The 25232-nt window shown below is 46.0% G+C and overlaps 1 protein-coding gene across 3 annotated transcripts in view; it reads left to right on the top strand.

Moving 5' to 3' along the window:
- Nucleotides 1-25232, top strand: part of RAB11FIP1 (RAB11 family interacting protein 1) — a 41565-nt gene that overhangs the window by 5788 nt on the left and 10545 nt on the right. The window contains exons 2-5 of one of the 3 annotated variants that reach the window (XM_030937607.1): nucleotides 16486-16928; nucleotides 18930-19737; nucleotides 21065-22966; nucleotides 23716-23824. In XM_030937607.1, coding sequence (XP_030793467.1) covers nucleotides 16486-16928; nucleotides 18930-19737; nucleotides 21065-22966; nucleotides 23716-23824 — 3262 coding nt within the window. Of the gene's footprint in view, nucleotides 1-16485; nucleotides 16929-18929; nucleotides 19738-21064; nucleotides 22971-23715; nucleotides 23825-25232 lie in introns of those variants that run through there. The other 2 variants (XM_030937609.1, XM_030937608.1) reach the window with 2 other exon arrangements.

The following is a 25232-nucleotide window of genomic DNA, read 5'->3' as shown; positions in this document are numbered from 1 at the left end:
TGGTATTGTTTATGATTTCATTTGTAACACATTCAGTTAGTATGGAGAAAGTTCTACCTACTTTTTTTTCCATCTTCTTGTTTCTAAAGTTCTTTTTTTTTTTTTTTTTTTGGAGACAGGGTCTCACTCTTTCCCAGGATGGAGTGCAGTAACATAATCACAGCTCACTGCAGCCTCAACCTCCTGAGTTCAAGCAATCCTCCCCCTCATCTTCCCGAGTAACTGGGACTACAGGGGTATGCCACCACACTGAGCTACTTTATTTTTTGTTTTTGTTTTTGTAGAGATGGAATCTCACTATGTTACAGGCTGTGCTTAAACTCCTGGGCTCAAGCAATCCTCCTGCTATAGCCTCTTGAAGTGCTGGGATTACAGGTGTGCGCCACCATGGGCAGCCTCATCCATTCTTGTAGTCAGTATTTTTTATTGTCTACTAAGTGCCAGGTGCTGGATATACAGTGTAAACAATGGTGAAGAAAACAGGGATGATCCCTGCTTTCAGGAAGCCCAGAGCCTTGTGGGGGAGTAGGCATTAAACAAATAGACATGTAATCCCAGCACTTTGGGAGGCTGAGGCAGGTGGATCACCTAAGGTCAGGAGTTCGAGACCAGCCTGGCCAACGTGGTGAAATCTTGTCTCTCCTAAAAATACAAAAATTAGCCAGGTGTGGTGGTACGCGCCTGTAATCTTGCCTACTTGGGAGGCTGAGCCAGGATAATCACTTGAACCTGGGAGGCAGAGGTTGCAGCGAGTTGAGATTGCTCCACTGTACTCCAGCCTGGGTGATAGAGTGAGACTCTGTCTCAAAAAACAAAAACAAAAAAACAAATGAACTCACAAATAAATAATCATATATTGTGGTAAGTACTGTGGAGAAAGAGGACAGGGTATTATAGAAGAAAAGGGCAGGAAGGACATGATTTAAAGAAGGAGATTGCAGATAGCCTCTCTGAGGCAGAGAGCTGAAGAAAGAAGAGGAATTTTTCTAGTGAGGAGCGGAGGAAGGGGGCCTGGTGGAGAAGTAGCAGCCTGGGCAAAGGCCCTGAGGCAGGAATACCTGGGAAGTGGGGGAGTGCTTGTGTAAGATGAGGCTGAAGAGGAAGGCGGGGCTTTGCTTAGGAGGAATGGGAAGCCACTGACTGCTAAAATTAAAAGCAGTGGGGGCCAGGCACGGTGGCTCACACCTGTAATCCCAGCCCTTTGGGAGGCCAAGGTGGGTGGATCACTTGAGGTCAGGAGTTTGAGACCAGCCTGGCCCAACATGGGCTCTACTAAAGATACAAAAATTAACCGGCCGTGGTGGCGGGCACCTGTAATCCCAGCTACTCAGGAGGCTGAGGCAGGAGAATCGCTTGAACCTGGGAGGCAGAGGTTGCAGTGAGCTGAGACTGTGCCATTGCACTCCAGCCTGGGAAATAAGAGCAAAACTCTGTCTCAAAATAAATAATGATAAATAAATAAATAAAAGTAGTGGGTTGATACGATCCAATTTATTTGTCAGAGATCGCCATGGCTCTTGGGTAGAGAATGGATTTGAAGCTGGCCTAACCTAGATTGGACAGACAAAACGGGAAGCTGTTGCAGTAATCTAGATGGTGGACGGTGGTGGCTTGGACTAGAATGATGTCTAAGCCACCTGTGGAGGTGGACAGAGGTGGGTGGATTTCAGAAATATCTTAGAGGTTCAACTGACCTGACATGTGATGGATTGGATATGGTAGGGCGGGAGGGAAAGGAAGTAATAAGAATGAACACATAAAATCAGGAGAGCTTGGTGTTGAAAGTGAACCAGGAAGTGGCAGCTGCTTTCTTTCCCTTACAGTCACTGTGATACCAGGGTGAGGTCACCATTACAAAGACAGCTTTGGGCTGTGACACCTGGCTGTGAGTGGAGATTTCTGTTGGAGTGAATTACTAGGAAATGCCATTGAAACCAGGGCGTGTATGTATGTGTCTGCAAGTGTTTACCCACTCAATACCGCCAAGTCTTTGTCTTGTAACAGCAGAGCTGCTATGATCTCATTGATGTGCTCTCACACAGCGGATGAAGTCACTGCTTTAAGGGATATAGGACTAAGAAAAGGAGAACATAATAATATGTAACATTAGTAAAGTTAGACCCATAAATGAAAAAAAATATTCTCAAGTAAGTGAACCAGTTAAATGTTTTTTGCATTACAAACTGTAAGCATAGAAAAGAGTCTTGTGCGTTTTTCATTTTACTTAAACTGCCTTTGGTTACAAAGACTTCTATTGTATTTCTGTAACTCCCATCAGAGGAAGATTTTTATAAAGAGTATCTGATATGTCATTTTAATTGTAGTTATTAACTTAAAAATGTTATAATTACATTACAAGCAATCCACATGCTTATTAAAATGCCATCAACTCCAACATGTATTTGCTGACATTACTTTTCCTCTCCTTTAACAATAATCTTAGATATCCATTAAGATACTATGGTTTTCATAGCTATACGCCCTGGAAAATTGTGCTTCTTAACCCTATACTTTTGAAGGAGGGACAGCTAGCTTTGGCTTAGCTCCAGAAGGATGAAGAAACTCTAGCCCTGAATAGAGAGAGTGATGGGAGGTCATTTTAGGCCTTCATCTCAGAGCACTTCCCTAGGTGGCCTTTGGTTCTGGGTCTGGCACAGATCTCCAGACCTAAGTGTCTCTGAATTCCAATGAAATTAACACCTAGACCCTTGTATTGGCAAAGAGAGGGGTTCTGCTCTCCATAAGGTGTCCTCGTTCAGATCTCATGCCCCAGCTGGCTCAGGAGGAGACCAAGCCTGACTTTGTCCTATTTTCCTCTGGGACAGGGACCACTTCTGTTGTGTCCTTTGCTGTGTGACCCAGCGCAGGGGCTCAATAAACGCATCTGCGAGGGAGGCAGTGGTTGTGGTTCCTGTAGGCACGGGGCAGGCAGTAGATTGCCTGGGTGAACGTGGAGACACATTTAATCTTATGTGTAGCCCGGCAGATTACAGACTGGGGATGTCCGAAGTATGAAATCAAAGCTCTGCTTCTTTCGGTTTCCCAGTTTGGGGTATGGCTTTGTGGTCAGTGCCCTTTTCTTTCTTTCTTCCTTTTTTTTTTTTTTAAGGCGGAATTTGCTCTTGTTGTCCAGGCTGGAGGGCAATGCAGCAGTCGGCTCACTGCAACCTCCACCTGCCAGGTTCAAACAATGATTTTCCTCCCTCAGCCTCCTGAGTACCCTTTTCTTCTTGAAGAAGCAGGTTACCTTCTGCGGCTTGCTGGCTAATGATGCCCGTGGCAAAGGAGGCAGTTTTCACCACTAATGAGACAGAAATTCCTCTCCTGCAGGGAGACGCCTGTTGATAATCTGTTAGAGGAAAATCCAGGGCTTTAGTCTCCAGGGTGTTCCTGGGGGACACATTTAGGAATGTGCCTGTAGAGAGAAAAAAGGCAATGGTAATTAAGTATCTTTTCCTGAATCCTGGCCTTTGAATGAAGTAGAGGGAAGGTATTTATAAGAAATCCCTAAAAAATATTTCTAGAGGTGTGACTGCCACACACCCTTCACTTTTTAAAAAGGACATGGCTAGGCTCTAGGTAAAACAACTAAGCCTCTAGAAAGCCTGGTCTAAAGAGGCCTCTGGTTATTATAAAAGAATAGGCATCCTGTGTGAAATACAGTAGCAGCCGTCTGGGGCCCCAGATGTTTCTTCAATCTGGCCCTTTCCCATGCAGAGAACTGTGACATGTGGTTCACCAAAATAGAACTTTACATTTTTACTAATCATTTGTTATTAAAACAGGATTTAGAAATGCTTTTGGTGAGGCCGGGTGCGGTGGCTCACACCTGTAATCCCAGCACTTTGGGAGGCCAAGGTGGGTGGATCACTTGAGGTCAGGAGTTCGAGACCAGCCTGGCCAACAAGGTGAAACCTTGTTTCTACTGAAAATACAAAAATTAGCCAGGTATAGTGGCAGGCACCTGTTATCCCAGCTACTCAGGAGGCTGAGGCAGGAGAATCACTTGAACCCGGGAGGTGGAGCTTGCAGTGAGCCGAGATGGCGCCACTGCACTCCAGCCTGGGTGACAGAGTGAGACTCTGTCTCAAAGAAAGAAAGAAAAAAAAGAGATGCTTTTGGTGTAATTATTTTCCCTTCATTTGGACTTACTTTGCTTATGGAATAAATCACAGATACTCTGTTCCTTGCCAGGAACTCTCATAGAAGTGTGGGAGTTTATGTGGTGAGGAAGGGCTGAGTGTTCCCTGATGTCGGTCATGCTGAAGTTTGTTTTCTTTTATCCTGGTTAAGAGGTGGTGAACCAAACTATTGCATTTTGTTTTTCCATTCTTAAAATCTCTGTGTGTGAGGACCCCATGGTTGCAACAAGACAGTATTCTTTGACAGAACAAATAAATGCATCAGCGGCAGTTGCATTTGACCAAGAGGTGAGATACTGGATTTGATGGTAGAATATTAACGTGTGTGGCTTTTTGAGATAGGATCGAGCTTTGAAAAAGAATTGGTAAGTCATGATGGTGAGTGTGGTAGACTTAAATGTTTAAAAATGAGTTAATTTTTCTAATTCTTAGAGAATTGCTAAAATAAAGATGCTTGGTATTTCCTTTAGTTTTCACCTACAAGAAATTTAGTATTGCTTTCCACTTAGAAAACCTATCTTGATTCACAGACTTAATTATGCCATCTTGGCCTATTTCTGAGAGTTTGAGAGCCCTCTGTTTCTTGTCTCTTTCTTTTCTGTGTAGAAACCCTGAAGGGGTCCATGAGGATCATGACATCTCTCAATAAGTTACAGAAAGTATACATTGAGGGGCTGGGTGCAGTGGTGGCTCATTCCTGGAATCCCAGTACTTTGGGAGGCTGAGGTGGGAGAATCACTTGAATCCAGGAGTTTAAAACCAGCTTAAGCAACATGATGACACCCTGTCTCTGCAAAAAAATAAAACATTAGCAGGGTATGGTGGCGCACGCCTGTAATCCTAGCTACTCTACTCGGTAGGCTGAGGTGGGAGGATTGCTTGACCCTGGGAGGTTGAGGCTGCAGTGAGCCGTGATGGCATCACTGCAGTCCAGCTTGGGCGACAGAGCCCATCTGAAAAAAAATAAAAACAAACACTTCTTCTTTTTTTTTTTTGAGACGGAGTCTCGCTCTGTAGCCCGGGCTGGAGTGCAGTGGCCAGATCTCAGCTCACTGCAAGCTCCGCCTCCCGGGTTCACGCCATTCTCCTGCCTCAGCCTCCCGAGTAGCTGGGACTACAGGCGCCCGCCACCTCGCCTGGCTAGTTTTTTGTATTTTTTAGTAGAGACGGGGTTTCACCATGTTAGCCAGGATGGTCTCGATCTCCTGACCTCGTGATCCGCCCGCCTCGGCCTCCCAAAGTGCTGGGATTACAGGCTTGAGCCACCGCGCCCGGCCATTTTTTTTTTTTTTAAAGAAAGTGCACACTGATCATGGTTTGTTAAAAGTTTTATATATTTTTTAAGTTTGGAAATTTAGCTAGTTGTGGTAGCTCATGCCTGCAATCCCAGCACTTTGGGAGGCCAAGCGGGGTGGATTACCTGAGGTCAGGAGTTTGAAACCAGCCTGGCCAACATGGTGAAACTCCGTCTCTACTAAAGATACAAAAATTACCCAGGTGTAGTGGTGGGTGCCTGTAATCCCAGCTACTCAGGAGGCAGGAGAATCACTTGAACCCAGGAGGCAGAGGCTGCAGTGAGCTCAGATTGCGTCACTGCACTCCAGCCTGGGTGACAGTGAGACTCCGTCTCAAAAAAATAGATAAACAGATACATCATTTTGGAAATTACGTAATACAAACCAATTTTGGAAGTGAGTCATTTCTATTCCCTTCAAATGCAAATCATTGTTATTTATATTTGGTCGATAAGTTAGGGTAGTTAGTAATACCGTGTGTTGAAACTATTAAAATCCTAAGTTCCCTTTTGAGAATTATCTGAATGGGTAGATAAACTATGGCGTATACCCATTTCACAGAATATCATTTAGCCATTCAAAATTATAAGTTTGACAATTATAAGGCAGTAATGTATGATGCACTACAAAGAAAATTGCATATGTACAGCTTAAGTAGTAGTTATAGCTAAGACTTATGGCCAGGTTACTGTTCTAAGCACTTTGCATACATTAAGCCATTTAATCTTCCTAACATTCTTATGAGGTGGGTGTTCCTAACCCTGTTTCAGAAGAGGAGCCTGTCCCACAAAGAGGTTAAATATCTTGCCTAAGGTTTCTCAGCTGCTAGTTGTTAAAATGTATGGGAAAAAGACTTCAAGAAGATTTATAAAAAGGCAATGTTCAGATTAGCATGGGACTGAGTTAATTTTTGCTTTTCTTTTTTTTTGAGATGGCGTTCTCACTCTGTCGTTCAGGCTGGAGTGCAGTGGCGTGATCTTGGCTCACTGCAACCTCTGCTTCCCAGGTTCAAGCAATTCTCATGCCTCAGCCTCCCAAGTAGCTGGGATTACAGGTGCGCACCACCACACCCAGCTAATTTTTGTATTTTTAGTAGAGGCGGGGTTTCACCACATTGGCCAGACTGGTCTCGAACTCCTGACCTCAGGTGATCTGCCCACCTCGGCCTCCCAAAGTGCTGGGATTACAGGCGTGAGCCTCTGTGCCTGACTGTCATTTACCAGTTCTTAGAATTCAGTTTGGTGGCTACAAACGGCCTTTGCATGCTGCTGGAGTGGCTGTTTTAGGAATTAAGGCCAAAAAAACGAGCCATGACCAATTTGCTACCCTCATGATTTACCAGTTTTTCCAAGTAGCTGACAATGGGCAGAGGGGAAGGTCTAGGGAGGCAAGCTTGGCTGATGGGTAATTCTGTGTTCAGAGTTAGGTTATGATGACTAGCTACCTTGTTCAATACCAGCACTCATTAAACTGCATAGCTTCTGGAAGGCACACAGCACAAACATTTTATAGGTCATAAACATTTCTGTTTGCTGTGCATTGCTTCTAGGTGACCAGAAGAAGAAACTGGATATTTTAGCCATGTGGAATCACTCCTTTTCAGACCCTTTTAAAAAGATGTTCTCAACTGCTAACCACATGATTTGCAGCCTGATTTTTTATTTCCTGGGGAAGACAGTTCACGAACTGCTTTTGAACTTTCTTCATCTAAGAAAGGTTAAGTGTGTCCTCTGTCCCACACTAGGTCAGGGGTGGTTCTGTTCTTCCTGCTTCTTTCCTCACTTGAGGCCATCATCCCCTGTGTCATGATGCCTGGTTAACGTGGAGAAGACTCGTGCTGTAAATCAGGACTGGGATTTTGTACAGCCAAGGAAGTAGGCAGTACTCACCGAACCAGGAGTCCAAACTGGATACAGAAACAAAGATCCCTTGAAATTAACACTGACACATGTGAAGTGTGGAGGTAACCCAGAGAGCTGGTGATCCTCCTTGCCTGGCCTTTCCTGGAGACTCCTGTGTTTAATATGGGGATGCAGTAGTTATTCACTCGCTGAACAGTCCGTAGATAGGTGGTTCTGATAGCCCGTTGGGGCTTAAATGACCTGAAACCTTATTTGTACGTGAGTCATTATTTGTGATGAAATTGTGTATTTTAGCAGGAGTTTTACCTCTAATTAATTTCTCTCATGCCTGAAAGTTAGAAAGTTGGAAACAGTTGCCCCAGTGTGACAAATGCTTGTTAATCTTGGGCGAGCCTGTTCCCCATCCCATTGCAGGGTAAGCTTTTTAGTCCTCTTCATTCTCTGTATTTCCAGCATCTGGCATGTAAAAACGTTGTAACTGAATCTCCGAAGGCATCATTTCTCTGCATATGTCTGCTCTCCAGAATGTTTTAAAGGGAAAAAACATGTTTGTTTCGGCTGCAGAAAGATTATTTTTGAGACATACCAGTCAGTCCTTTACCAGCGTAATCGTGAACATCTGCAGGGCTGCAAGGGAAGGCTTTTCATTTCCCGATAGCAAGAGCCGTGCTGCCCTGACCCCGCCACATTCCAACAGAAGGCCCCTGGGGTCAGCTCTGGGTGTGTCTGGGAAGCCAACTCCATGTTCTGAGGCACACCAGCCCTGAGAATAGGCATGGTTGAATGGTCTTAGCTGCTCCAGAAGGACTGAAAAGCCCAAGAGATTTCACAGTATGGATGCAGGCACGGGCTCCCCAGTGGGCTACTCTGGAGGTGGGCTGGTGCCCTGCACCCCGCTCTTGTGTGTAGGCACAGGCTCGTGTTTTTTTCTGCACTGTACTTAGTTCATTCTTTTTCTGTGTTCCCTTATTTCTCTTCATAAACATCTTTTTGAAAGTATAGAAAACTTAAATGACTTTTTGGATACTTTTATCTGTGCCTTGTCTTGTGTTTGACCAAAAAAATAAAATCCCCAAAAACAAAAACCGCAGGGTAGCCTATTTGGATAATACATAGTTTTGCTTGTCTGTGGTGAGACCACCATTTGGGCGTATAAAACTGATAATAGTGGTTGTCTCTGATACGGAGACTGAGGGGCATGGGATCAGGAGGGGTGGGAAGATGGAATTTTTCATCCTATACCATTTTGTGTGATTTGAATTTTTACCCAATGCCTGTTATTACTTAAAAATATAGGCTGGGGGCCGGGCGTGGTGGGTCATGCCCGTAATCCCAGCACTTTGGGAGGCCAAGGTGGATGGATCATCTGAAGTCAGGAGTTCGAGACCAGCCTGGCCAACATGATGACACCCTGTCTGTACTAAAAATATAAAATGTAGCCTGGTGTGGTGGCACACGGCTGTAATCCCAGCTACTCAGGAGGCTGAGGCAGGAGAATTGCTTGAATCCGGGAGGTGGAGGTTGCAGTGAGCTGAGATCGCGCCACTGCACTCCAGCCTGTGCAACAGAGTGAGACTCCATCTCAAAAAAAAAAATTAAAGAATATAAGCCAAGTGCAGTGGCTCACACCTATAATCCCAGCACTATGAGAGACTGAGGTGAGAGGATTCTGTGTGGCCAGGAGTTCAAGACCAGCCTGGGCAGCATAGCAAGACCCTATCTCTAAAACAAGACAAAAGACTAGCTGGCATAGTGGTTCACACCTGTAATCCTGGCATTTTGGGAGGCTGAGGCAGGCAGATCATTTGAGGTCAGGAGTTCGAGACCAGCCTGACCAACATGTCTCTACTAAAATACAAAAATTAGCTGGGCATGATGGTACATGCCTGTCATATCAACTACTCTGGAGGCTGAGGCATGAAAATTGCTTGAACTCAGGAGGTGGAGGTTGCAGTGAGCCGAGATCATGCTACTGGACTCCAGCCTGGGCAACAGAGCAAGACTCTGTCTCAACGACAGCAACAACAACAACTGGTTGGGTGTGGTGGCACATGCTTTTAGTCCCAGCTCCTCAAGAGGCTGAGGTGGGAGGATGGCTTGAGCCTAGGACTTCAAAGCTGCTGTGAGCTATGAACGTGTGCTGTACTCCAGCCTGGAAAACAGAGCAAGACCCCGTCTCAAAATATATATATGTGTGTGTGTATAGTTTATAGAAATTTTATGTTGGCCGGGTGCGGTGGCTCACGCCTGTATTCCCAGCACTTTGGGAGGCCAAGGTGGGTGGATCATGAGGTCAGGAGTTTGAGACCAGCCTGGCCAAGATGGTGAAACCTTGTCTCTACTAAAAATACAAAAATTAGACGGATGCAGTGGCGTGTGCCTGTACTCCCAGCTACTTGGGAGGCTGAGGCAAGAGAATCACTTGAACTTGGGCGGCGGAGGTTGCAGTGACCTGATATTGTGCCACTGTACTCCAGCCTGAGCAATAGAGTGAGACTCTGTCTAAAAAAAAAAAAAAGTCACTTTCTACATATCCAGATATCCTTTTAATTCTTGCAGAACTGAGTTTAATGATAAGCAATAATGATTTGCTTATTGAAGGAATATTTGATTTTTACTTTCAATAAATGGCAAGATTTTTTCAGAATATAGGCTTACAAATAAACTTGCTACATTGGGATTATGGCTGTCTTTTTCTGCCCTTTGGACTAGGGAAATGGACCCAACCCTGATTTCTGAGATAATTCAAGCTTTCAGGGCCTGCGTGAAAGATAATACAGGAACACACCCATGCCGCCATCACATGCTATGTTGCTAGGCTGGGACTTTATTATTTATGAGCGACTTCTGTGAGGTGCAGGAATTAAGTGAACTGAAAAACGCATGGGCAGTAACACTTAGAAACTGAGTTGATCTTAAATATAAAAACCCACAGATGTGTTCTTCTGGTTTGGGATTTCTTAGGGCAAGATATTCAAGCACTGTGGCTTTCACTATCTTATCAAAGTATGCTTGTATCAAACATCCCTTGCTTAAACTGTTTTTGAATTTGAAGATAATATTGCTAGTGAAAGAAACAATTCTTGGCCAGGCACAGTGGCTCATGCCTGTAATCCCAAGACTTTGGGAGGCTGAGGCAGGCGGATCACCTGAGGTCAGGAGTTTGAGACCAGCCTGGCCAACATAAAATTAGTTGGGCATAGTTGTACACACCTGTAGTCCCAGCTGCTCTGCAAGCTGAGGCAGGAGAATCGCTTGAACCCAGGAGGAGGAGGAGGTTGCAGTGAGCTGAGATCACGTCACTGCACTCCAGCCTGGGCGACAGAGCGAGACTCAGTCTCTCAAAAAAACAAACAAACAAACAAACAAAAAAAAACCGAAAAAAAAAAAAGAAGCAATTCTTGTTTTCCTTTCCAGCTTGGCAGTCGGTGACGTTTTTATTTGCACTTCCTAATGGTGTTGGAAGTTTCCAAAGCAAATCCCACTTTAGGACCCAGGGATTGGACCTGAGAATCAGGTAATAATTGGTCCCGAGGGAGGATTCTGGAATCGGTTGTAGCTTTGCTCAAAAACCATTAGGGAGTGCAAACAAAACCTCACTGATACTTTTGGAAAGGCAAGGCTGGCCCTTGGAATTGTCAAGTGGCTGTGTTACAGGAAAGGGGTCCTGATCCAGACCCCAAAAGAGGGTGTTTGGATCTCCTGCGAGAAGGAATTCAGGGCAAGTCTGCAGTGCAAAGTAAAAGCAAGCTTATTAAGAAAGTAAAGTGTTGAAGGTACAGCTACTCCATAGACAGAGTAGGACGTTCCTGAAAGTAAGAGGAGAACGCATCCACTCTAGGTAGTATGCTTATTTATATACAGGATAAAAAGATCATCAAGAGATGTGCCCTACTACAAGGGTTTGTGATAAAGGATTAATTTTCTTAATTACTATATTTTTCAAGAATCAGTATTAGTATCTTGAAAGCAAAATTAGGATTGCCTTTGTTCTCCAGATTTGGGATATTAGAACACTCCTAAGTCTGGGTCTGTTTAGTAAACGTTATCCATCTGTTCCCTTACCCATAAACATCTAGAGGCTAGGAATACCTAACTTTCTGGGAATGCAGCGCAGCAAGTTCCAGCCTCATTTTCCTACCCCTCACTCAAGATGGAGTTGCTCTGGTCTGAACGCCTCTGACAGCTACTTTGGAGGCCTGTCACATTTTTGCATCCCGGGGAAGGGCTAATAGAGGGGGCTATGTGGAAGAGCTGTGGAGGAACCCCTGCCTGATGCTCCTGCCTTGGGCGGGGAGGTGAAGCATGCTGTCTGCCTGCGGTTGGCGAGGTCATCGAAACCTCCTCGGTCAGTGTTCAGCAACTTCTCCTTTTCAAGGGCCTGCAACTGGTATTTACAAAAGCTAAACACCCTTCATCACCAAGGCTACCATTTACCACATGACTGTCAGAAGAGAAAAATATAAATAATCCTCTCAAAATCGAAGTGACAAATATGCAAACGATTCCAGGCCAGGCCCTGGAAAATGTATTGGACAGACACTAGGCTGGCAGGGGTGACATTGTCTATAAAGACCTTGCATCTTCCACTTGAGCCCAGGAGTTCAGGGCTGCAGTGAGCTATGATCGCACCACTGCACTCCAGCCTGGGCAACAGAGTGAGACCCTGTTGCAAAAAATAAAAAATAAAAAAAGACCTTGCATCTTGCAACACCCAACACTCCCCGCCTGCCCAGCTGTGGATTGGGGTTATAAAAACCATAAAAGATTTGTCTCCTAAAGGTCCAAAATTACAGCTCATGTAATTTTATCCTCTCTTTGCTGTATTATGTGAATTCATTTTAAGTTATTCTTCATGACTTTGTATACTAGCCTTTAAGTAATCTTAACGATTTATGACTGATGGCAAGATATGTTAGTTTCCTTCCTTTCTTCTTTTAGCTTTGAACATTTAAATTAGAAGCTTAAATGTTTCTCAAAAAGAATTTAAATTTGAACCCTCCTTTCTCTAAGTTACAAAAGATGACCCATCCAAGATAAATTAGAGAATTTAAAGCAGGAATCTTGGTGTAGAGGAAAGAATAGGAGCTTTGGGGAAACTGATTTGGAATCCCATTTGCAACCCCATAATGGTTGCAAGACCTTGTGCCAATTTTCAGACCTCTGAGCTTCAATTTCTTCATCTACCAAATGGGTATAATATCTACTCTGTGTCGTTCTTGTGAGGCTGAAATGAGGATGTCTCTGTGCGTATGCAGTGTCAGGTATGCCACAGGTGCTGTTTAGGTGTTAGGTTAGGTTTTGACTTTCCCCTGCGCCTTCCCTCTAAGTGTAGAAGGAGCCATAGCAGTGGGGGCAGGGATCTGCCCTGTGAGCGAGCCGCCAGCCATGGCTGAAGGTGAAAGAGGAAGTTGTGCTCATTTGGGCAAAACCATCATTTCCTTTAAGTCCACTACCCTCAGCTCTTAAATAGGTCACCGAAAAGAACATCAGAATGTGAGTTCTCAGTTTGTGAGGGTGACCTGGTAGACAGCTCGCTACAGACCAGGTATTTGGAGTTATTTGTCCCATTGTATGGTCTTGCTACTAGTGGGCTGCTATATATATATATATATATATTTTTTTTTTTTTTTAAAAAGATAGGGTCTCACTCTGTTGTGCAAGCTGGAGTGCAGTGGTGCAATCATAGCTCTTACTACAGCCTCGAACTCCTGGATTCAAGTGATCCTCCTGCCTCAACCTCCCAAGTAGCTGAGACTATTAAGTGCGCACCATTGCACCCGGCTAATTAAAAAAATATATTTTTAGCCACGTTTGGTGGCTCTTGCTTGTAATCCCAGCACTTTGGGAGGCCCAGGTGGGTGGATCACTTGAGGTCAGGAGTTTGACACCAGCCTATCTAACATGATGAAACTGTATCTCTACTAAAAATACAAAGAATAGCTGGGCATTGTGGCATATGCCTGTAGTCCCAGCTACTTGAGAGGCTGAGGCAAGAGAATTGCTTGTACCCTGGAGGCAGAGGTTGCAGTGAGCTAAGATCACACCATTGCACTCCAGCCTGGGAGACAGAGCAAGACTCTGTTTTTTTTTTTTTTTTTAGAGAAGTGGGATCTTGCCTTGTTGCCTATACTGGTCTCAAACTCTTGGATCCAACCAGTCCTCCTGTCTCAGCCTCCCAAAGCACTGAGATTACAGGTGTGAGCCACTGTACCCAACCGGGCTCACATTCCTACAGTTCACCAAAGGTAAAGGGTTCCTAAGTAGAAAATGAATGCCATGAGATTTCCTTTTTCTGAAGCTTGTCTCTCGGTTCAGTTGGACTGGTATAATGTCATTTTTCACATCTTAAAGTAGGTTGCAAATGACCAAGTGTAATACTTGGATAGTGTTCGAAATGTTCCTTTTTCTGATTATTAAGCTAGGGAAGAAGGCTTCCTTTCCAACTTCCCATTTTTTTTTTATTGTGGTAAAATATACATAACATTAAATTTACCATTTTAACCTTTTTTTTTTTTTTTTTGAGAGACAGAGTCCTGCTGTGTCACCCAGGCTGGAGTACAGTGGTGTGATCTTGGCTCACTGCAACCTCTGTGTCCTGGGTTCAAGCAATTCTCCTACCTCAGCCTCTAGAGTAGCTGAGATTACAGGCATGTGGCACAACCCCCAGGTATTTTTTGTATTTTTAGTAGAGATGGGGTTTCACCATGTTGGTCAGGCTGGTCACAAACTCCTGACCTCAAGTCATCTGCCAGCCTTGACCTCCCAAAGTGCTGGGATTACGGGCATGAGCCACTGCGCCTGGCCCCATTTTAACCATTTTTAAGTGTGCAGTTCAATGTCATTAAGAACATTCACATTGTCGTGTGACCATCACCGCCATCCATCTCCAGAACTTTTTCATTTTCCGCAACTGAAGCTCTATACCCATCAAATATTAACTCCTCATTCTGTCCGTCACCCCCTCTGGCAATCACCATTCTACTTTCTGACTCGATGAATTTGACTAACCCAGGAACTTCACATAAGCAGACTTACATAGTGTTTGTCATTTTCTAACTGACTGATTTCACTTTTTTTTTTTTTTTTTTTTTTTTTGAGATGGAGTCTGGCTCTGTTGCCTAGGCTGGAGTGCTGGAATGCTGGAGTGTAGTGGCATGATCTTGGCTCAATGCAATCTCTGCCTCCCAGGTTCAAGAAATTCTCCTGCTTCAGCCTCCTGCATAGCTGGGATTACAGGCGCTTGCCACCATGCCCAGCTAATTTTTGTATTTTTAGTAGAGATGGGGTTTCACCATGTTGGCCAGGCTGGTCTTGAGCTCCTGACCTCAGGTGATCTGCCTGCCTCGGCCTCCTAAAGTGCTGGTATCGCAGGTGTAAGTCACCATGCCTAGCCTAATTTCACTCTTTTAAAAAATTCTTTATTTTTATTTATTGATTTTTAGAAACAGAGTCTCACTTTGTCATCCAGACTAGAGTACAGTGGTGCAATGATAGCTCACTGCAGCCATAATTCCTAGGCTTATGTTGAGTAGCTGGGAGTATAGGTGCACACCACCATGCTGGCAAATTTTTTAAATTATAGAGATGCAGTCTTGCAATATTGCCCAGGCTGGTCTTAAACTCCTGGCCTCAAGTCATCCTCCTGTCTCAGGCTCCCAAAGCTCTGGGATTACAGGTGTGAGCCACCATGCCCAACCCCCTCCCCACCTTTTTAAAATTTTGTTTTTTAATTCTGTGTTGTGTATATATATATTTTTACTCCCTCCAGGGACTATTCCTTACTACAAACTCAATTTTCTCTGAGATTTAATTATACATAATTTGCACGCCACCCTTCTTAGCTATTTGTGTATGATCTTTGCTTCTTTTTTTTCCTTTTTGAGATGGAGTCGCACTCTGTTGCCCAGGCTGGAGTGCAGTGGTGTGATCTTGGCTCACTGCAACCTCCACCTCCCAGGTTCAGGTGATTCTCATGCCTTAGCCTCCTGAGTAGATGGGACTACAGGCGCCTGCTACCACACCCTGCTAAATTTTTATATTTTTAGTAGAGACGGGGGTTTCACCCATATGGGCCAGGTTGGTCTCGAACTCCCAACCTTTTGATTCACCCGCCTCAGCCTCCCAAAGTGCTGGGATTACAGGTGTGAGCCACCGTGCTGGCCCTGATCATTGCATTTTTACCCTACTGAAGGAAAACATCAGTCATCGGAAGTGATTCCATAGAATATTTTTTTTCTTTATTTTTAGAATGAGCTCTTTATTGAATCAGGATCTGAGGTGATTATACACTAAGCACAACATTGGATCCTATCTTTGTCTAGTGCATGTCTTCTCAAAAATAGAAGTGCAAAATAAAAAACTAAACAAAAGAAATAAAAGTGCAGGCCGGGCGCGGTGGCTCATGCCTGTAATCTCAGCACTCTGGGAGACCGAGGCGGGCGGATCATGAGGTCAGGAGATCGAGACCATCCTGGCTAACATGGTGAAACCCCGTCTCTACTAAAAAAAATACAAAAAAAAAAAAAAAAAAATCAGCTGGGCGTGGTGGCGAGCACCTGTAGTCCCAGCTACTGGGGAGACTGAGGCAGGAGAATGGCATGAACCTCGGGGGCGGAGCTTGCAGTGAGCCGAGATCGCGCCACTGCACTCCAGCCTGGGCCACAGAGCGAGACTCTGTTTCAAAAAAAAAAAAAAAAGTGCAAATTCTGCTGTCAGCCAGGCGCAGTGGCTCATGCCTGTAATCCCAACATTTTGGGAGGCTGAGGCAGGCAGATCACCTGAGGTCAGGAGTTCGAGTCCAGCCTAGCTAACATGGTGAAACCCCATCTCTACTAAAAATACAAAAATTACCCGGACGTGGTGACGAGCTCCTGTAATCTCAGCTACTCAGGAGGCCGAGGCAGGAGAATCACTTGAACCCGGGAGGCAGAGGCTGCAGTGAGCCGAGATGGCTCCATTGCACTCCAGTCGGGGTGACAGAGCAAGACTCTGTGTCAAAAAAAAAAAAAAAAAAAAAAAAAAAAAAAATTCTGCTCTCATTCTGCTTTCCCAAAGAGAAAGTGTGAGAATGCATGCATTGAAGAGGCTGCTGGTAGGAAAGAGGAGAGGCCAGTTCATGGGAATTGTGAACATTGTTGCAGTTGCTTCCATTCAAAAGTAACTCCTCGGCCTTTCTCCTTTCAGGTGGTATAAGTTGAAATCCAAACCAGGAAAGAAGGACAAGGAGCGAGGAGAAATTGAGGTTGACATTCAGTTTATGAGAAACAACATGACTGCCAGCATGTTTGACCTTTCTATGAAAGACAAGTCTCGGAATCCATTTGGAAAACTGAAGGACAAGATCAAGGGGAAGAATAAGGACAGCGGGTCAGACACCGCCTCAGCCATCATCCCTAGCACAACACCTTCGGTCGACAGTGATGATGAGTCTGTGGGCAAAGACAAGAAAAAGAAATCGAAGATCAAGACCTTGTTTTCCAAGTCGAATTTGCAGAAGACGCCTCTTTCCCAGTCCATGTCTGTCCTGCCTACTTCAAAGCCAGAAAAAGTGCTGCTTCGTCCCGGAGACTTTCAGTCCCAGTGGGATGAAGATGACAATGAGGACGAGTCCTCCTCAGCCTTGGATGGTGAGTTTCTGCCTCTTCCTGCTTCCACTTCCTGATATCTCTTCTTCCACTTACTAGGCTTCATTCTGAGAGAGAAGAAACAGACAAATCTTAAGAGAAAGAGTTTAATTCAATTCCTCAGTTACAAAATCATGGTGGTGGTGGTGATGACAGTGGTGGTTAAGATGCCCTCTCTAAAACCAGGCATGGTGGCTCACGCCTGTAATCCCAGCACTTTGGGAGGCCGAGGCAGGCAGATCGCTTGAGCCCAGGAGTTTGAGACTAGCCTGGGCAACATGGTGAAACCCTGTCTCTACAAAAAGTACAAAAATTAGCCAGATGTGATGTCACACACCTGTAGTCCCAGCTACTCAGGAGGCTAGGCTGGGAGGATTGCTTGAGCTCAGGAAGTAGAGGCTGCAGTAAGCTGTGATCGTGCCACTGCACTCCAGCTTGGGTAACAGAGTGAGACTCTGTCTCAAAAAAGAAAAAAAAAAAAAAAGCCCTATCTGTTTCTTTTTGAAAAATATTTTTTGTTGGCTCATGCCTGTAATCCCAGCACTTTGGGAGGCCGAGGCGGGTGGATCACGAGGTCAGGAGATCGAGACCATCCTGGCTAACACGGTGAAACCCCGTCTCTACTAAAAATACAAAAAAAAATTAGCTGGGCGTGGTGGCGGGCGCCTGTAGCCCCAACAACTCAGGAGGCTGAGTCAGGAGAATGGTGTGAACCCGGGAGGCGGACCTTGCAGTGAGCCGAGATTGTGTCACTGCACTCCAGCCTGGGCGACAGAGTGAGACTCTGTCAAAAAAAAGAAAAAATAGTTTTTGTTTGTTTTAGAGACAGGGTCTTGCTCTATTGCCAGGCTGGAGTGCAGTGGCACGATCATAGCTTATCGTAGCCTCCAACTCCTGGGCTCAAGCAATCCTCCCACCTTGGCCTTCTGAGGAGCTGGGACTACAGGTGTGCACCATCACACCTGGCTAATTAAAAAAAAATTTTTTTTTAGAGATGAGATCTCACTATGTTGCCCAGGCTGGTCTGAAACTCCAAGCTTCAAGTAATCCTCCTGCCTCAGCCTCTCAAACGGCTGGTATGACCCGTGTGAACCACTGCCCACAGCTGAGATGCCCTCTCTATTTCTAAGCCCTCTGGTTTCTTTCTTACTTTCTTTGAGATGGTGTCTTGCTCTGTCACCCAGGCTGGAGTGCAGTGGCGCGATCTTGGCTCTCTGAAACTTCCGTCTCCAGGGTTTAAGCGATTCTCCTGCCTCAGCCTCCCGAGTAGCTTGGATTATAGGTGCCCACCTCCACACCCGGCGAATTTTTGTGTTTTTAGTAGAGTCGGGGCTTCACCATGTTGGCCAGGCTGGTTTTGAACTCCTGACCTCAAGTAATCTGCCTGCCTCAGCCTCCCAAAGTGCTGGGATTATACCCTCTGGTTTCTAAGGATGCATAAATTCCTTTTCCAGAGTTTTTGGCTCTATAAATGATGTCCGTTAGTACAAGCTTTTAGCGCTAATAGAACGAGTATCTTCAAAGTTTTTGTTTTTTTTAAGGGTAAAACCATGAAACCTTATAGTAATTCTCATATTTCATTCATTCATCAGGTAGTTATTGAGTTCCTGTGATGTGCTTAACCCTCAAGGAATCTGGTTCCTTTAGCTCTGAGTTAATTATATATTTTGAACTTCAATTTCAATGTCTGAATCCCTCCCACTGGCTGGATTCTGCTACTCTACCCTCTACTGCTGCCCTTTTCATTGGTTTAATCCAGGGTTTCTCAAGCTCAGTACTGTGGATAGTTTGGACTAGATAGGCCTTTGTCGTGGGGGACTGTGCTATACATTGTAAGATGTTCAGTATCATCCTTGTCCTCTCCCTGCTGCATACGAATAGCAGCACACGCCCTCCAAGTTGTGACAACCAGAAATGTATCCAGACATTGACAGATGCCCCCACACTGCAAACCAACCGTTTAACATCTTATCCCCTTTCTGTTCTTTGTTTTTCTTCCCAAAGTCATGTCTCACAAGAGAACAGCAAGTACAGATCTTAAGCAACTGAACCAGGTCAACTTCACCCTTCCCAAGAAGGAAGGACTTTCCTTTCTTGGCGGCCTTCGGTCTAAGAATGATGTCCTTTCCCGCTCTAATGTCTGCATCAATGGGAACCATGTTTACCTGGAGCAGCCAGAAGGCAAGGGTGAGACCAAGGACAGCAGCCCATCCTCCTCCCCATCCCCCAGGGGCTTCAGAAAGAAGCATTTGTTTTCTTCTACGGAGAACCTGGCGGCTGGGTCTTGGAAGGAGCCTGCTGAAGGAGGTGGGCTGTCTTCTGACAGGCGGTTCTCCGAATCTTCCGCCAAGGACTCCTTTAAGTCTATGACCCTGCCGTCCTACCGACCTGCCCCACTGGTCAGTGGGGACCTCAGGGAAAACATGGCCCCCGCAAACTCGGAGGCCACAAAAGAAGCCAAGGAGAGCAAGAAACCAGAGAGCAGGAGGTCCTCTTTGCTGTCTCTGATGACGGGGAAGAAGGACGTGGCTAAGAGCAGTGAAGGTGAAAACCCTCTCACGGTCCTGGGGAGGGAGAAGGAAGGCATGCTGATGGGGGTTAAGCCCGGGGAGGATGCGTCGGGGCCTGCTGAAGACCTTGTGAGAAGATCCGAGAAAGATACCGCAGCTGTTGTCTCCAGACAGGGCAGCTCCCTGAACCCCTTTGAAGATGTGCAGATCACAGAACCAGAAGCTGAGCCGGAGTCCAAGTCTGAACCGAAACCTCCAATTTCCTCTCCGAGGGCTCCCCAGACCAGAGCTGTCAAGCCCCGGTGAGTTTTGGCTCTTCTCATGCAGGGCATTTCTACCTCGCCATTGGTGGTTTTCAGGCTTACGTTAGACCAGCTCTTGCTGGTTCCATGATGTCATAGTACCTCTACATGCCAAGGTTTGCTGGTCTAAATTCTTTTTTTAACGAGTCCCTACTGCCAGCCTGGCCTGCCCTGTACAAATTGCAGTGATGTTTCCTAGCCCAGAGCTACTGCCCCACAGGCATGGTCTGTCTCTTCTGTCAGCTTATCAGATCTCAGTGGAATGCAATGGTTTGTAGCAGATTCTGGGTGTTGCAAGTTGGGAATACTGGGTTTGGGTTGTAGTATATGCAGTACCTGTGTTTACGAAGTGCAGTACCTGTGTTTACGAAGTTCTTATCTCACATTTCCCCTTGACCTAGATGTTATCCTGCCTCGTTGCATTTTAGCATTGGTTCCTGGTATGAGAGACCCTTGGTCTCTTGAGTGACAGTGATGGTCCTTTCTCGAGTGACAGTGACAGTTCTCTGTGTCCACTTTGCCCCTTGTTGTGAGAGTCAGTGTGAGACTTGGGGACTGGCCTTGGGGACTTCTGCTTTTCTGTGTGACTCACATTGACACTGACAATATTTCTGTGGTCTGGGGAGTGAGAGATTTATTTTTTTAGAGATTCTGCTTACTTCGACATGCACACGTACACACATACACACTGTTCCTCTTAAACTTATCTGTGCCTGTTGCTTTGTGTTAACATCTTTAACCACTTTGAAACTTTTAGGTGCATTTTGTCCTGTAATAATCAAATGCTCGGGCCTCGTGTTAATCACAAGAAACCAGATCTTTACTGGGATCTGTTCATTTCTATTGCAACAGACTTGTGTGTGACAGGTCTGTTAAGTGTTAGTGTTCCTTTTGTTTTTTGAGACGGTCTTCCTCTGTCACCCAGGCTGGAGTACAGTGGCGCGATCTTGGCTCACTGCAACCTCCACCTCCCAGGTTCAAGCAATTCTCCTGCCTCAGTCTCCTGAGAGTAGCTGGGACTACAGGTGCACACCACCACACCCGACTAATTTTTGTATTTTTCGGTAGAGATGAGGTTTCACCATGTTGGCTGGGCTGGTCTCCAACTCCTGACTTCAGGTGATCCGCCCGCCTTGGCCTCCCACAGTGCTGGGATTATAGGCGTGAGCCACTGCACCTGGCTAGTGTTCCTTTTTTAACTTCTTAAGGTACTGCCCCACATGTAAAGACGTTCTCCCCTGGTGAATGACTTGATTTTTGTGTATTTTCTTTGTCTCTCATGATGCATCTGCACTGACCTGCAGATTTTATTTTGTCCTTTTTGCAGACTGGAAGTGTCTCCGGAGGCGCAACCCACAGCCAGGCTTCCTTCCCCCACTGACTCCCCTTCCTCTCTTCCTCCTCTCCCTTCTAGTTCTGGCCAGGCACCTGTCCCCTCTGAATTGGGACATGGTACAGACACACAGTCTTCTGAGAGTCCTTCTGTCTTCTCCTCTCTCTCATCTCCCATAGCGGCTCCCATTTCCACATCCACTCCAATTGAAAGCTGTCCTCTTATAGATAGGGGCCAGGCCAAGTCTGAAGAACCACCCTTGCTCCCTAAGGCAGAGATGCAAATGGAGAGTTTAACTCCAGTTCCAAATTCTGGTTCTTCTGCCCTGGGATCCCTTTTCAAACAGCCATCCATTCCAGTGAATAAAGGGACAGAAAATTCTCTGATGGGCAGGACCCATGAGACAGGCACAGAGAAGAACACCAGCAGCCTTGAGTTGGAGGAATCTCTCCCGGAGCAGCCTGAAACGGGGCAACAAGAGGAAGAACTTCCGAGATTCCCCCGCAAAAAACAAGACTACAGCCCATCATCTGGAGAGGCCCAGGAAGTACCGTCTGCCTTTTCACTCAGCAGTGATAGAGCTGCGAGCCCCGTTGGGGAGCTTGTGGCAGGAGGAGACAGAGACTTGGAGAGTCAGGCTGGGTCTCTTGTGGGGAGCAAAGCTAGGGATGCAGTTGAAGAAGCAGCACCCCCTCTTCCCATGGGAGAATCGGTCCCTTCCATTGATTCCACGATGCAGAAGCTGGAAGAGATGGGTCTGAACCTCCATGAGGGCCAGAAGAAAACCAAGAAGCGCGTGTCATTTTCTGAGCAGCTCTTCACAGAAGGGGTGGTAGAGAGGGCCGTCCCGCTGGTGGAAGGACACAGCAGTTGTACCCAGGAGCTGACCCCTGCATGGGCTGTTGCTGGAAACGCGTCTGATGGAGAGCCTCCTGGATCTCCCCACACAGAGGACTCAGAGAGGGAATCAGTGACCACACCTGGGCCAGCAACGTGCGGTGCGCCAGCCTCCCCAGCGGGTCACCTCCGCCTCCCCTCCCAGGAGGAGAGTTTCTGCGAAGCCCCCATGAGTGAAGCAAGCTCAGCGAAAGACACTCCACTCTTTAGGATGGAGGGAGAGGATGCCCTTGTGACTCAGTATCAGAGCAAAGCCAGTGACCATGAAGGTTTATTGTCTGACCCCTTGAGTGACCTTCAGTTGGTCTCGGATTTTAAATCTCCAATCGTGGCTGATCTGAACTTCAGCCTTCCTTCCATTCCTGAAGTCGCATCGGATGATGAAAGAATAGATCAGGTTGAAGATGACAGAGATCAGGTTGAAATTGATGGAGAGACAGCAAAGTCGTCAACTCTGGACATAGGAGCTTCGTCCTTGAGCTTGGTAGTCCCCTGTCCTGAGAGGGGAAAGGGGCCCAGTGGCAAGGCAGATAGGTTGGCACTTGGGGAGGGCCTGCGTGATTTCAGCCTGCAGGCACCCAAAGCATCTGTGACAGCTCCTTCAGAGCAGACCACAGAGTTCGGAATTCACAAATCACATCTTGGCAAGAGCTCAAGCTTGGATGAACAGCTGCCAGGCCCCAGTGGTGGCGAGGAAGAAAAACTGATGGGAAATGGGAGTCCAAGTCCGCCTCCTGGCACGTCCCTGGACAATCCTGTACCCAGCCCCTCCCCTTCTGAGCTCTTTCCTGCCACATACTCTTTCCCCAGCTCTGCACATTCTGACACTCACCACACCAGCACAGCAGAATCTCAAAAAAAAGCCACAGCAGAGGGCTCCGCTGGTAGAGTTGAAAATTTTGGCAAGAGGAAGCCACTCCTCCAGGCCTGGGTCTCACCCTCGGAGACACATCCAGTCTCAGCTCAGCCAGGCGCTGGAACTGGGTCAGCCAAGCACAGGTGAGAGATGGGGGAGATTGTCTATGTAAATGTCAGCAATGTTCCCCTTTGCTTCCTACCTGCAGAGGTTACGGCTTTCTAACCACACAGACGTCTGACAGGACAACCCGCCTGTCACTGTCCTGCTGGTAGGGCTGCCCCTTGTGGTGGTAATACCTCAAGACGCTGCCGCGTTTATAGCAAGAACATAATAGTAGTCTGTAAATATAGTTTAGGAATTATTCTGCACAGTCAGATTTGGAGCGCTCACATTGCAGAAACGCAATGCCACCAGTATCTTAACAGTGTCAGAACTAACTGGCATTGAGCGGTGGTAGCATCTAGCAGTGTCAAAAACTTCTTCAAGCACTGCCCAACGTGAAGCTTGTATGTTTGTTTTGAACTCTCTTTACTGTGGAGGGACAGAAGCCTCTGCAAAGTTTTACAGTGAACGCCTAGGCTCTAGTTGACTTAAAAAAATAAGAGACTGCCTTTAATGTTCTGATGTTTGTAACAAGACCAAGGGTCCCGTGAAGATATGAGGACATCTGGGCAAGGACGTGCTTTGCTGGCTTGCATGTGGCGGCCCAGTCCTGACTACTTTTGTTTCCACAGGAACTGAGACATTGGAGTGTGTTGGCCCGGAGATGAGGGCAGCATGTGATCCACCTGCCCCTTGTCTGGCTTACTGGCTGCCATCTTTGTGGTGGGCAGTTGCTCAGTTTTGCCATGTCAGGAGGGTCTAAAGATCCTTTTTCCCTTCTCTTTAGACTTCATCCTGTGAAGCCAATGAATGCAACGACCACCAAGGTTGCTAACTCGAGCTTGGGAACTGCCACCATCATCAGTGAGAACTTGAACAACGAGGCCATGATGAAGGTATGTCTTCTGGGAAGCTGGTGCATTCGTTAGGGATTGACAGAGCACCTGTTTCCATAGTCACCATCGTATACCTCACCCTGGGCAGCTGGTAGTGCCAGGAACCACTTAGTCATACATCTGGAGTCTTTGAGTAAACTTTGGAAGCCCCCAGACATTCCACTGGATAATTACTTTATTCCCTTATACTTGTTTACTTGTTTAGTTATTGTTAAATTTTTTTTTGTCTCAAGCAACATGATTGACGCTGGTCCTTCTTTTTTAAAAAAATTATTTAAACATTTTCCTTCTTAATAGAGATGGGGTCTTCCTATGTTGCCTAGGCTGGTCTTGAAATCCTGGGCTCAAGTGATCCTCCCACCTTGGCCTCCCAAAGTGCTGGGGTTACAGGCGTGAGCCACTACACCCAGCCTGGCACTTCTTTTTAATGAGAAGAAAATGTCACCCACAATCTGGCCCATTCAGGTCAGGTATTTTCTTTTTCCCTCGTTTCCTTTCCTTTGGCAAGAATGTAAAATTCTGATAATTGCAATCATTGCATAGATATACTTCTCTGGTAACTTTATTTTGAAATAATTTCAAATGTTAAAAAAAGTTGCAAGAACAGTACAAAGAGCTCCTGTAAACCCTTCCTCCCAGTTTGTTAGTGGTTAACATTTGACCACATTTGCCGATCAGTCTCATCCTCTCTGCTTCCTCTGCCCAACCTTCTCTCTTTCTGAATATACACATGCAGATGTACGCATAATTTTTTTTTTAATCATTTGGAAGTAAGTTGTGTACCTCATGTTCCTTTTAACCTTAAATACTTAACTGTGTAATTCCTAACAGTAAGGACATTTATCAAAATCAGGGAACTTTTTTTTTTTTTTTTGAGATGGAATCTCATTCTGTCACCCAAGCTGGAGTGCAGTGGTGTAATCTTGGCTCACTGCAAACTCCCCATCCTGGGTTTGAGCAATTCTCCTGCCTCAGCCTCCTGAGTAGCTGGGACTATAGGTATGTGCCACCATGCCCAGCTAATTTTTGTATTTTTAGTAGAGACAGGGTTTTGCTATGTTGGCCACGCTGATCTCGAACTCCTGACCTCAGGTGATCTGCCTGCGTTGGCCCCCCAAAGTGCTGCGATTACAGGGATGAGCCCCTGTGTCCGGCCTACCCTCATGCTCCTTTTACCCCTAAATATTCCTAACAGTAAGGAGGTTCATCAAAATCAGGAAATTTTTTTTTGATACAGGATCTCACTCTGTTGCCCAAGCTGGAATGGAGTGGCATGATCACGGCTCATCATAGCCTCGACCACCTGGGCCCAATCAATCCTCCTACCTCAGCCTTCCAAGTAGCTGGGACTACAGGCAAGCGCCACCACGCCCGGCTAATTTATGTTTTTTTTTTTTTTTTTTTTTTG

The sequence above is a fragment of the Rhinopithecus roxellana genome, chromosome 9 (assembly GCF_007565055.1).
Source record: "Rhinopithecus roxellana isolate Shanxi Qingling chromosome 9, ASM756505v1, whole genome shotgun sequence".
Classification (NCBI taxonomy): Eukaryota; Metazoa; Chordata; class Mammalia; order Primates; family Cercopithecidae; genus Rhinopithecus; species Rhinopithecus roxellana.
Note: the sequence above shows the minus strand (reverse complement) of the source record. Positions and strands in the feature narration are given on the sequence as shown.